Below are 12,385 nucleotides of genomic sequence, written 5' to 3'. Positions count from 1 at the left end.
GTGCCAGAGATGCCTCCACACTCCTTGGCTGGGCACTGGCTTTGCAGGCCGCAGCTCCCCAGCCTCTGTGGACAGCAGGATCGGGTGATGGGGAGGCGTCTCTGGCTGAGAACTTGGCAAGCTTCCCTCAACTTTTACAGAAGACCCTGCTGAAGTCAATGGACAAATAGCCTAACCTGCTATACCGGAAGTATGGTTGTACAGTGGGTGCGCAATATCTAGGTTGGGGAGGTGTAGAAATCCCCTTGTCTAAATCTGAGGATGAGGCGAGCAGGACTGCTTTGTGAGTTCCAGACCTGATTCTCACTCAGTTGCTTTCTCTGCCCAGGGTTCCATAGGAGTACAGAGGACGGCAAGCCTTCCCCGTAGGCGAGGGGAACGCATCAAACCCCGGACTGCGGAGCGTCCCCTCTCAATGCATGGTATGTGTTAACCAGAATTGGGGGACTTAAAGAGACTGGGGGAAAGGCAGATTTGAGAGAAAGTGCTGGTTGTGGGGGTAGAGTTGTGTCAGCAGGCATCTGGGGTGTAACAGTCGTATCTCCAGGGGTTGATGATGGTGAATTTAAAAGGCTAATTTCAATCCAGTGGAATAACATCACAGAGTACACTACAAAAAACAAGAAATGGTTAAGATTGTTCTCTCCTGTTTGCAGTTTTGCATTCCCATAATCTGCGTTTGGAGAGGTTGCAGGCAGTTACACTGGACGGCCCTTCTTGAGAAATATGGAATCTTCTGTCAGAACTGTGGTGTACAAGGGCGAATGGATCCATTCTAGTCTTGGTCCCTGGGATCTGGCCTCTTTTATCTAAGACTTGCATCTCCAGGGCTTTTAGACCATGGAGAATGACCATGGGCCCGTTGTGTTGCACGGCAGTGTGTGTGCCAAAATGGGAAGTGCTTTTGTCGGATGTCCTCAAGGGTTCTGATGCAAGCGCTTGGATTTCTTCCCACCTGTTCCTTCCAGGTGCTCTGGACTCCAGTGTACTGGCAGCACAGCTCTCTGGTGGGAGCAATGGACGCTATCTGGGCAGTCCAAACCTGCAGTTCTCACGTCTCCAGAACCCCCTCTACCAGCTGCTGGGTGGTCAAAGAGCTGCGGGGCATCTAGGAGGAGGCACACAAGGAGCCTACAGGTGAGCAGGTGCAGCTTCCTCCATAACCATGGCCTTTCCAACATATTAACCCATCGGCAGGTTGTTTTTTGGCTGTCCTGATCTTCCACCCACCCACCAGGCAAACTTGCTTCCTTCCCCATCCTTCAGTGCCTTTGCACCCACTGTTCATGCCCTTGTGCCTTTTCCTATTCTTTTCGACATGCCCCAACCCTGAATCCACCTTCTTGAGTTGCTTCCAGAGCTTGGTTTGGGGACTGGCTCTGGATAACGTCCTTCTGTTTGACTCGCTTCTGCTGTTGACTCGGTTTGTTCAAGCCCTGGATCGGAGGTTTTATTGACTTGGGAATAGAGGGGAAAAACAGACACATTTGGTTATCAGGCAACCGCAGGAAACCATCTCCATCCTGCTCTCTAGTTGCCTAGAAGCCATGAGACATGACTTGCAACCATAAACTGTGGCCTTCCGGGCAACTTGCAAAGCTAGGAGGTTTTATTAGTCCTCTTGCGGACCACCATGTCTAGACGGGCAATAACATTCTGTTGGGTGGCATTCCATAGTGAGTAGAAACATGGTTTCCAGCTCACAAAATACAATAGTTCCACTGTATTGTGGATTAACCAGGCCATCATTAGGGCAATGTCTAGTTTTGGGCACCACATTTTAAGGAGGACATTGACAAACTTGTGTGTGTACAGAAAAGGATTCTGGAGATCAAGTCCTAGGAGGACTGATTAAAAGAAGTGGGTATGTTTCTTCTGGAGAAAGGTAGACTTAGTGGAGACCTGAACGATTGTCTCAGAGAAGATGGAGCAGACTGGTTCTCTGCTGATATAGAGGGGAGTGGGCAACTGATAGGTGGAAATTTGGGCCAGTCACAGACTCTCAGCCCAACCTACCTCACAGGGTTGTTGTTGTGGGGATAAGATGGAGGAGCAGAATGACGTAAGCTGCCTTAAGCCCTTTGTAGGGAAAAGGCAGGATATAAATCAAATGAATGAATGAATGAATGAATGAATGAATAAAATAAAATAAAATAAATTGCAGGCGCGAAGTCTTTTTCTAAAAGTAGGAGAAACTTCCTAACAGTAAAAAGAGAGTGGGCTGACTCAGGAAGTGGAGGAATCTTACTTGGTGGAAGCATTTAAAGAGAGGGTCAAGTGGGTGTTTGCCAGGGTCACTACAGCTGCAAGATTTATGCACCAAGCAGGTGTTGGACTAGATGCTCTCCAGGGTCCCTTCCAACTCTAAAGTCCTATGAATCATGGACCTCCCACATCAGGCCTGTCTCCTCTCTCTGCTTCTCCACGTGTCCACTATAACTGACACTGACCAGATGTGTCTTTCGACAGCCTGGGGAACTGCGTCACTAAGTTGGCTGAGATGGAGCTGAAAGTGCGGGAGGCCATGGCAGAGAGAGAGCGGTTGCTGCAGGAAAGGGTGAGAAGACAAGCTAAAAAACACCAGGGTCTTTTGTTAACACAGACTGTGCTTTCCAGGTGTGAAATCTGCAAGTTGAAAATCTGGACCACCCATCCATCCATCCAACCATCCACTCCTCTCCAAAGTTTGGGGAGTAAGGACCACTAGTTGTGATGGTTCCTGAACCATATTGGAACATGGTGATGAGGAGAGGGAGTTAACATTTCCCCTTGCACACCAGCTTTCCAATCAAAACCGTATCTCTCCCGAACTTATGAAAGTCCCCTGTCTCCAAGAATGCCCTGGGAACAATATTAGCATCATGACATAGATTCTTTCCCGTTTTGGCCCAGGTTACTGTGAGAAGCTTTTAAGGTGGGCTGGGGAATGTGCAGCCCGCAGATTGGACTGTAGCTCCTATCAGCCCTGGCCAACAGTCCAGCAACTGCTGGAGGGCTACACGTTCCCCACCCAAGGGCCTCGTCTTGATATGCAAATAATGTACCTGGTTGCTTCATTGCTCAAAAGCCAGAGATGCCTTCTTTGAAAACGGAAACTGCACACATTCCTTTTAAAAATCATTGTTACCTACCTATCAGCACTGGGCTTTAGGGGCAGCAATAGCAATCCTATGGCTCCCTAGACGGTGTCATGATACCTTGGGTTCCCAGATCCAAGATTAGGGGCAGCGCTCCAAGCTTGGAACTGAGAATCTGCATTCCAAGTTTGGACCTTGCAGCTGGCACAGAATGTGAGCTGATTCTCCAGGATCAGGAACACAAATTTAGAAAGGGCTTAAAGGGGCTGAGGAAGGAAGCCGAAGGGAAGAATGGAGCTTGGGCCTGCCAGGATATGCGTTCTGTTGGTGGCCTCCCTCTCCCCACCCCTCGAAGCACTTCAGCTAGACAGCTGAGAACAGCTTGCAGCTCCACTGCATTCTGGGAGGCACAGGGAGTTGGAGATGCACTCAGCCCTGGATGCTCCAAGCTTGGGGCCTTCTGAGTGCGGAAGGTGCATCCGAAAGGAACAGGCTGTTAAATTCTTGCACACAGAGGGCCTCTCCTCCTCATTTATGCTGGCCTCTTTAAAGCGTCGCCTCCATCTGCAAGGCAATAATAGAACCCAGGAATCCTGTCCCCACAGGCTCCTCTCCTCTGCCCCACAACCCCATCTGACGATGCAGCCTAGGCATCCCTCGAGCCAGAGCTGCTTCTCACATCACACCCTGTTTCCTCCGCACAACAGTCTGTGGCAACCAGTTGGGGCCCTTTCGTGTGGCCAGTCTGGGCAAACGCACACCCAAGAACATAGAGTCCTGCCAGATCTGAGCAAAGGCCTAAGCCAGGGGTGGGGGACCCGGCATTCCCCAGTTGGCCAGCCCCACTTCCTCCAGCTACCCATTGTTTGGAAACCTCCTGGCTTCTGTGCAGTTTTTTCTCCCTCTGTAAAAGGTGGAAATGTCACGTCTGCACCTGAGTTACAAGCAAGAAGAGATGTGAGCTAAGCAGGCGGGTAGTTTTGGCTCCTTTGGGCTGCTTTCTGTGCCGCCCCTGTGGCCTTCAGCCACACCCTCTATCGGAAGGTGGCCCCAAGGGCTGAGGCTGACCCAGTCCAGCAGTCTGTCCGAAAGGTGGCGACTCTGGGAGCTCTGCAAGCGGGAGGCAAGAGCAGTAGCACCCTTCAGAGGGGCATTCGCTACCTGAGGCCATGGAAGCCTTCTCTGCCGTGGCGTCCTCCGGAGCCCCGGCCCCCTTGGTTGCTGCAACCCAGCATGACTGTCTCGCCCATCTGCCTCTCACGCGGCTTCCCAAACGAGGAAGTGCCCAGTTTCACCTTGTCAGCTGTTTGCCCGCCCTGCGTTCATGTGGGCAACTCATGGGAGGAATCCAGACTGGCCCCGTGGGTGGGAGAGGGGGACGGGCGTTTCTGCCTGTGTCTCTCTCTGTGGGACAGGTTTGGGTTTTGGGGGAGGAGGCATATGCCTGGAGCCGCCAGGAGACGGTCGCCCGTTGCCCAACTCACCACAGACAGACCTTGCTTTTTTCTTAGCAGGAGGCCAAGAAAGCAGCTGAGGAGGCAAAGCGCATGGAGCTGCCCCCATCAGGCAAGGTAGGGGGACATCCGAGTTGCGTCTGCTGTCGGAATGTGAAGCATCCTTTTACTTTCGGGTACCCACGGGGCCAGGGAGCTGGAGGCTCGGGCTCTTCTCCTTTCTCCACACCTGTGTGAGCCCTGCCCCCGTGGTTTCCACCACCAGGGGACCTGGGCAGGGCGAGTGGGGTTGCATGGGGATGATCGGGGCTGAATTCTTCTGCAATCGCTCCCTGCGGGCTGCCCAGTCCTTCATGTTCCCTTTGTACAGAAGGAAGAACATGACTTGGCTGCCCCCAGCTAGCGAGTCTCCAGTACACAGATTATTTGTTTGGGATCCAAGTTTATTTTCTGGCTTAGATTGACTCTCAGAAGCAGGTGGATTGACTCTGAGAAGCGGAACCCCATCCTCACAACAGTTGCTTGCACTGTTGGGCAGACTAGATGAGAAAGGGGGCTGTAGGGGTGGAACAGGCATGCTCCCTGGAAGGTAGGAAACACTCAGGTGACACTGCAGGGCATTCTGGGAGGCCCAAACAATGGTGGTCTTGTGGGCCCCAGCATGATGGCAGGAGTTCCAACAGTGAGGGGTGCCTGAACACCAGTTGCCCTCCCCGCACGCCCCAGTCCTCATGGCGGGCCCTAGAATGGAAGACCTCCTTGCCGTCAGACTCACCCGCTGCCATGTTGCTGGCCTGCAGGATCCCAACCCAGTGGAGATCCAGGAGCCAAAACCGGCCGTGTTCGACCTGCGCAAACACCTGGAAGCATCGGGGCACAGCGTGGACACCTGCCCACACGTGCGGGTGACCAGCAAGTCCTGCAAAGGCTACCTGGTCAAGATGGGTGGCCGCATCAAGACCTGGAAGAAGCGCTGGTTCACCTTCGATCGCCAGAAGCGTGTCCTAGCATATTATGCGGGTGAGTGAGCGAGTGGAAGAGAGTTTACACATTGCCACCTCTGCTATGAACCTCCTCTCACACGGAGCTGCCGAGAGCAGAAATCCTCTCTCCTCTGGGAGCAAAACACCAAAACTGTTCATGTTTTGCATGTCCAAATTTCCCAATATTGTCAGACCCTGGCGGGAAGCAGTAAATATTTACTGCATTTGTATGTGCCGAATTAGAAAAAATGGAGATCTTTTCACCAGGAGGTGAGGACTGGGAATGTTGAATGCGTTTTGAGTGCAATGGAATGCCATGCAATTTTGAATGCGATTTTGGAGCCTGCGACTCCCCAGCCTTGCCATCCCAGGGCCCATCATCCACTCCAGTCACTTGCTGCTCGGGCAGCTTGTGGCTCTGCAACGCTGCATCCCTGAGCAAAGCAGTTCTTGGTGTTGGGCAGAAGGTCCAGCAGACTTTCCCAGCATCTCATTAGCAGAGCTGGGAAAGAGACTTTCCATCGGAAGCCTCAGGGGCTGCTGCCCATCAAGGAAGAAGTTGCAGGCGAAGATGGTCTGAGTCCATGTAAACAACCTTGTGTGTTGTCTATAATACATTGCACTTCATAAACAAGTTACATATTCTGTGCCCACAGAAGCTCAGTTCTCTGGTGAATTAAGCAGATTTGCGACAAATTAAGCAGATTTGCATTTTCCTTTCTCATCTGCAGCCTTTGATCTGAATTTTCAAGTCTAGGCAGAAACAAGGTGCTGCGAAATGCTTTGCAAATCTTGCTCATCCACCTCTCTCTGGCTTCTGAATTCTCAGCAGGATTTGACTTTCAAACCAGGGCTGTGGAGTTTCTCTGCATCCATAAGGACTAGAAGCATACTTTAATAATAACAATTATGGAAAAGGGAAGATTTTTAGAAAGCTGATTCCTATGCCCCCAAATCACTTTCTGTGTTTTTGTATTAATTCCTGATACTTTGCAACTTTCATGTGACACTGAGTTGAAATATCCAGGTAGAGCAGGTTGAGCTTTGGTGAATGATCTCCCCTCCCCTCCCCTTCCCCGTTTCTTCTTCAGCTTGCAATGTACTAACACGCTGTTCTGCCTTTTTTCTCCATCCAGACAAGGAGGAAACCAAGCTAAAGGGTGTGATTTACTTCCAGGCCATTGAAGAAGTTTACTATGACCATCTCCGCAGTGCTTTCAAGGTACCAAGGGAAGGGACTTCTTAAAGCAATGCTAGCTGTGGAATCTCCTGACCGAAACGGATTGGGTGGGGCGGTCAGCTGGGTTTAGAGGTGGCATAGGATTGGGCGCACCTTCTGGATCTTGCTGGGGAGGTGCTGCGAGCCGAGGTCCTCCTTCGAACAAGCACCGGCCCCAGACCATTTACCTTGGGAACATTCTTTAGTGTTCCCTAGAATAAATCACCCGAATCTCTGAGCATGCACAGAGTGGTTTGTTGAGCCCCATGTACTGTTTACTTCCAGGAACTCTCCTTATGAGCATGCCTGGCACCCAGGCCTCACTCCCTAATGTCGATATGTTTATATTAGTGTCTCATTCATCCACCGGAGAGTCCAGAGTTTGTCTGTTTGGCACTGCAAAAGCCCTGTGAGGAAGGTTAGGCCGAGTGCTGATGCCTTACCCACTGCCACATGGCAGAAGCAGGTCCATACCTACTTTCTCCCGCCTGGTGCCTGCCAGATCTGTTAGACTACCGTTTCCATCAATCTCAGCCTGCTGACCAGGGAGCTTGGGAGTTTCAGAGGGCGCCAGCTTGGAGAAGACTGGTTTGCAACGTGTGGATGCAGAGCCCACACACCCGGCTCCAACCCAGCAGGCCAAGCACAGTCCAGCAGGGCCTTCCTAGATCACTTGGCTCATTACTGGCGAGAAATTCAAACCCTGCCAGGCCAAATATGTGGCTGCGTTTGGCTTCATGAGCTGGCTGTTGTACAAGCCTATGGCCACGTACTTGCAGTTCGGTGTGGGTGGACTGGACCCTGCCATGGAGTGAACTGGGGCGCCCTGGAACGAGTCCTTGGAGGAAGCTGCCCCATGCCAGATCGGGCTCTTAGGCGGAGGAACGCAGCAACCTCCTCCTCCATCTTGCAGCGATTCAGACTTTCAGGCAGAACTTGATCCTTTTTTTGTTTGGTGACCCCAGGAATTGAGCCTGCAAATTTTATTATTGTTTTATTATTATTCTGTTAGTTATTTACAAAATGTATGTACCAAAATGGAGATTTCAAAGCACGCTACGATAGAAGAAGAAAAGATAAACAAAGGGAGCTGTCCTTTAAAAGCCAAATCTGGCTGGTTGGTTCGGGAAGGCTTCCATAAATCCAAGTGTTTTCAGGAGGTGCCAAGAACCATTGCATGCCTGCCAAACCACCTGTGCCAGGAAGTTCCCCAGAAAGGGGGCCACCACGGTGAAGGCTCTTTCTCAGGTGAGTTCCAGTTGTTCCCTATGGAACCACCAGAGACTTTATCTACTTCCACTCACTCAGAGCCTAGCCGACCCCCAGAGTTACGGTGAGGATCAAAGGAACTGGGAGCAAAAACGGAAACAGTGGGGAGGAAAGATGTAATGCGCTAAATCTTTGTATTTGGCGTTACCACCTTGTTCAGAAATAATACATTAGCCGTTACGACGACTTCCTTATGTTCATGATGATAACGCCTTTGCTCCTCTTCACCAGAGCCCCAGTCCCAAGATGACCTTCTGCGTCAAGACCTATGACCGGCTGTTCTGCATGGTGGCGCCCAGCCCAGAGGCGATGCGCATCTGGATGGATGCTATCGTCACGGCAGCGGAGGAGAATAGTCGCTACTGATGGACATCACTTTCTAGGGATTTGATCCGTCAGGCTTGACAATGGACCGCAGTGCTTGGCCCCAAGGAGCTTCTGTGTAGAAATGACAGCTCCTCTCAGTCAAGGACCCCAGCTGCAGGACAGCGAATGGGAGAGGCTGCATATGCTTGGGTTTGGTTGGAAGGACAGCTCCTGCATGGTTCTTCAGATCTTTGGTCAATGGGATGGAATCTGAGTTCCAAATGGGGCAATTGCTACATCGGGTTATTGGCAGTGCCTGCTGTCGGTGGCCTGACTAGCAATGGTTCTGGTCTTTTAATGGATCGATTCAAAGGGGTCTTCGGATCGTTCCCTCCATTCAAGAAGACCCGGACAATGTCTTGGCAGGTAGAACCTGTTGATGTGAGCTCCAGCTGGTTCTGTAACATGTGAATTCCGTTTCAAAGAATCAGAAAAACTTCTTTGGACTCTGCTTCCTCTTGGCTAGCATCTGCCAAAGAAAGCAAGCTGTTTGCAGAAAAGGGAGGACTTGGTATGAATTTTAACTCAGGAGTTGGCCAGAATTTTCATGACTTGCAGGAGAAAAGATTCAGATGTCCTGTCCAGTGGTCCTAGATGCTCACCAGTTGGAGGAAGTCATTACTCACTCTAATCCTGGCTGGATTAGGTTTGCTCCTGGTTGTGACTACTCAGGCCAGACATGTTTCAAAACTTGCCTTTGACTTAGATGTGAGCAACCAGGCAAAGCTTCTCTGATAGTGCTTTGCCACAGTGCCTTGACATACATTTGTCTAGATTATGAAAGACACTCTTAATATGTGTGGAAAACCTCTTCTCAGAAACACAACTCCACTAAGCAGAATAGCAAGATAACAGCACATCTGGAATAGATCTCCATATATTTATTGTATTTTTTGGGTCACTGTCTTTTTTAAAAATGCCTGGGGATGCTGTTTAAAGGGGGAAATGTGTATAAAACCTATTTATTGTATAAACATTTTATGTGAAAGCAGAGCTGAGCCTCACTCTATTTGTTTCTCCTTTCTGAGATGTTTTAATCCTTTGGCAAGGTTCTCCATGTCCACTATGAAAACTTTTCAACTCAGACATGTGTCACTCCACAGCAATTCCATTCTCTTTCAGTCTGACTCACCACAGCCATGATGATCTGACATCTTCTTACGCTGTCCTTCCCCAGAACACCTCCCCTGCAAGTCTCCTTCTGGGGAATCCCTCTTCTTCTGCATCTACCTGGAATTATGCCAGATGTTTTCTGCAGAATGCTGTGGAGCCCAGTAAATTCAATGCCTGGCTGCTCCCATGACTACCCTTATACTGAGCAAATCAGGGTTGGTCCCAAGTATATGCTTTGTTGGGACCTGTCTAGCTCCAGACCTCAGTAGGCAGCCCAGTGCTGATGGCTCTGGCCCTTCTCCTTCCTCCTGCCTGTCCACTTGCCCTCTCCAAGGGCAAGGAGGAAGGGTGCTGCCCACCTTCCAGTCTCCCTCCAGCTGGTGGGTTCCAATTGCACTCTTCACCAGGTGCCCATGGACCCTTTCTGGTGTTACCAAGATCAAATGAGAACAGTGGTGTACTTCAAGGGTGGAGCAGAAGGAAGAGCTCCAGATGTTTTCGGCTTCTTCCAGCATTCCTGAGCATTGACCATGATGGAGACTTCAACTCTTCTAGTGATTTACCTTCTGTCTAGCTGCTAATGCACACCACCACTCTGTGGTCCTTAAAGGAAGGCTGGGATCTAAAAGGAAATCCGTACATTCCCTTGTCTTTGAACCACCTACAACAAAAACAGCTCAGAAGCTGAGCCACTTGAGATCAGGATTAAGGGTGGCAGAGGAGGCAAACCAGACTGCAAAGCTAAATGAATGCTTTAAACTGAAGGAAATGTTGAGCAAGGCCTTCATTTAATCCTTGGGAGAATCATATTCCTTGTGTGTGACTTTTTTCAGACTCAGGATTAAGAAGGTTTATCTGACTGCTGCGATTTATTGAATGGGTTTCACAACCATTTTATAAATCTGCTTGGATCAGAACATGCAGGACTAGAAAGAGACGAGATGAAAGCATCTGCTACCAAGCAGGATACCAGACAAGTTTCATTCTTGGAGAAGAGCTGGCAGGAAATCACATGAAGGTCATGCATACATTCTTCTGCAGTTTTGTGTTTGTGTCATCTTAGCTTTTCCTTTTAGAAGACTATAGAACAGGCTGTGATTTGACTTATGCTAAGGACTTGGGAATGCGTTGGAAGTCTTGCAAATAAACCCACAAAAGTTACTAGCCTGACGGAGCCCACATGGTGTAGTGATGAAGAGGGCTGGACTGGGACCCAGATCTCCGGTCTGCTCTCTACTCCACACTGGGTGACTTTGTGCCGGTCACAGAATTTCAGGCCAACCAACTCCACAGGGCTGTTGTTCTAAGTATAAAATGGCATGGAGAACCATGTAAGCTGCCTTGTGTTCTTTGCAAGATGAAGAAAAGTGGGACATAAATGGAGTGTAATAATTGCAATAATATGCAGACACACAGCTGCAAAGGGAGTTTTCATGTTGGCCATCGATGGAAAGCCCCTTATATAGCCAGCCGGGAAACGTGGGCAACTATCGGGCTAGTAAAAGCATGGCCCCCCCTTTCCTCCAGTCTTTGCAGTTGTTCCCATGGAGTTTCTCCTCACTGGTGGTGGACGGAGCTGTTCAATCCAAGGGTGTGCTTAAGGGCCCTCAAGGTTGCCCTCCGTAATTTGAGCCTCATCAGGTCTGTCATGCCATCCCCCCCCCCCCGCACCCGCATGACCAAATAGCTGCTGTTAGTGGAAAGTGCAGAATTCTGAAGTGAGGGCACGGACCATGGCAGGATCCCATCAGGAGCCCCAACATGCAGGCAGATGGTTGAGCTTGACCAGCAAACCCGTCTTCACCCGCTCGAGAGCAGAATGGCCCCTAATGTTCTGTTCGAGACCAGGCTGCCCAGGCGCTTGGCAGGGCAGCGGCCACCCATATATATCATCTGGGCAAATCCACTCCTCCAGCTGGCTGCTGTGAGGCCTGCTGCTAAGCTCTGAGAGTCTTGGGGTCTGTTTTGCAGGGCAGAAGATGTCTGTAGCCTGCAAATAAAAAAGTACTGGTGCTTGGTTCCTACGAGGCCTGCCCCACTATTATTATTTCTTCTTCATCGTCATCATCATCATCTGTTGAAGCTCGCTGGGCAGTTCACAACGGCACATTAAAAATACAATATAAAAGGCACCATCATAAAAATCATAAAACGCTTACAATGCAAAATTTAAAACTGAATTTAAAACAGATAAAAGCATTACAATGACTTGAAGAAAAATCTTAAGACCTGTTTAGCGACTGGAAAGCCTCAGTAGATTAACTGAATGACCTGCAGCAGAGAACAATCTTTACCTGGCACCAGGTACTATGAAAAGACAGTAAAGTTGGTGCTTTAGGAGTGATCCAGGAAGACGAGACCAAGGAAGGGGCACAGACCAAGGGGATCAGACCTTCTCCTGAGGGTCTGCCCAGGCTGCTGCGGCCGTGACTCAAAGGTTCGGGCAAATGCCTCCAGGCCCCCGCAGGCGAAACTGCACTCAACTTTAAACAAAAACCTAAAGCTTGACTAACGCCAAGCATCCTTGGCCCCTTGGTGCCTCCGTCTCCTCTCCCACATGCTTTAGGCATGAGACCACCCGAGCGTGTCCTTCTCTGAACTGCCGCTTTTTGGCACAGCCCACCCTCTGAGAATTTGGAGCAGATCTCCATCAAATAACTTTGCAACCAGATGCCCTCAAAATGAAACAAAGCAAAACAAACGAAAAAACAGCCGTTGCCCATCAGCAGCAACCCTGTGAGGTAGGCTAGGCTGAGAGTCACTGACTAGCCCGAAGTCACTCACGGAGCTTCCCAAGCCCCAACTGAATGCTTTGATCACTGTATATTGTCCAGTATGGTGCTCTTTCCCTATGGGTGTGGTAAGTGTTTGGCTTCCCTGAGTGGAAGTGTTTCCACTCAGATC

The 12,385-nt window shown here is 50.1% G+C and overlaps 1 protein-coding gene across 10 annotated transcripts in view; it reads left to right on the top strand.

Annotated features, from left to right (window-relative positions):
- Positions 1-9,359, top strand: part of PHLDB3 (pleckstrin homology like domain family B member 3) — a 31,213-nt gene extending 21,854 nt beyond the window's left edge. For 8 of the 10 annotated variants that reach the window (XM_044435213.1, XM_044435211.1, XM_044435215.1 and 5 more), the window contains 7 exons: positions 329-422; positions 969-1,137; positions 2,470-2,557; positions 4,589-4,648; positions 5,332-5,551; positions 6,651-6,736; positions 8,234-9,359. In XM_044435213.1, the coding sequence (XP_044291148.1) occupies positions 329-422; positions 969-1,137; positions 2,470-2,557; positions 4,589-4,648; positions 5,332-5,551; positions 6,651-6,736; positions 8,234-8,368 (852 nt within the window). In that variant the 3' untranslated portion in view covers positions 8,369-9,359. The remainder of the gene's footprint in view (positions 1-328; positions 423-968; positions 1,138-2,469; positions 2,558-4,588; positions 4,649-5,331; positions 5,552-6,650; positions 6,737-8,233) is intronic. The other 2 variants (XM_044435214.1, XM_044435218.1) reach the window with 1 other exon arrangement.
- Positions 9,360-12,385: the final 3,026 nt, after the last annotated feature.

Source organism: Varanus komodoensis, unplaced genomic scaffold (assembly GCF_004798865.1).
Source record: "Varanus komodoensis strain SLA01 unplaced genomic scaffold, ASM479886v1 scaffold29_1, whole genome shotgun sequence".
NCBI classification, from domain to species: domain Eukaryota; kingdom Metazoa; phylum Chordata; class Lepidosauria; order Squamata; family Varanidae; genus Varanus; species Varanus komodoensis.
Note: the sequence above shows the minus strand (reverse complement) of the source record. Positions and strands in the feature narration are given on the sequence as shown.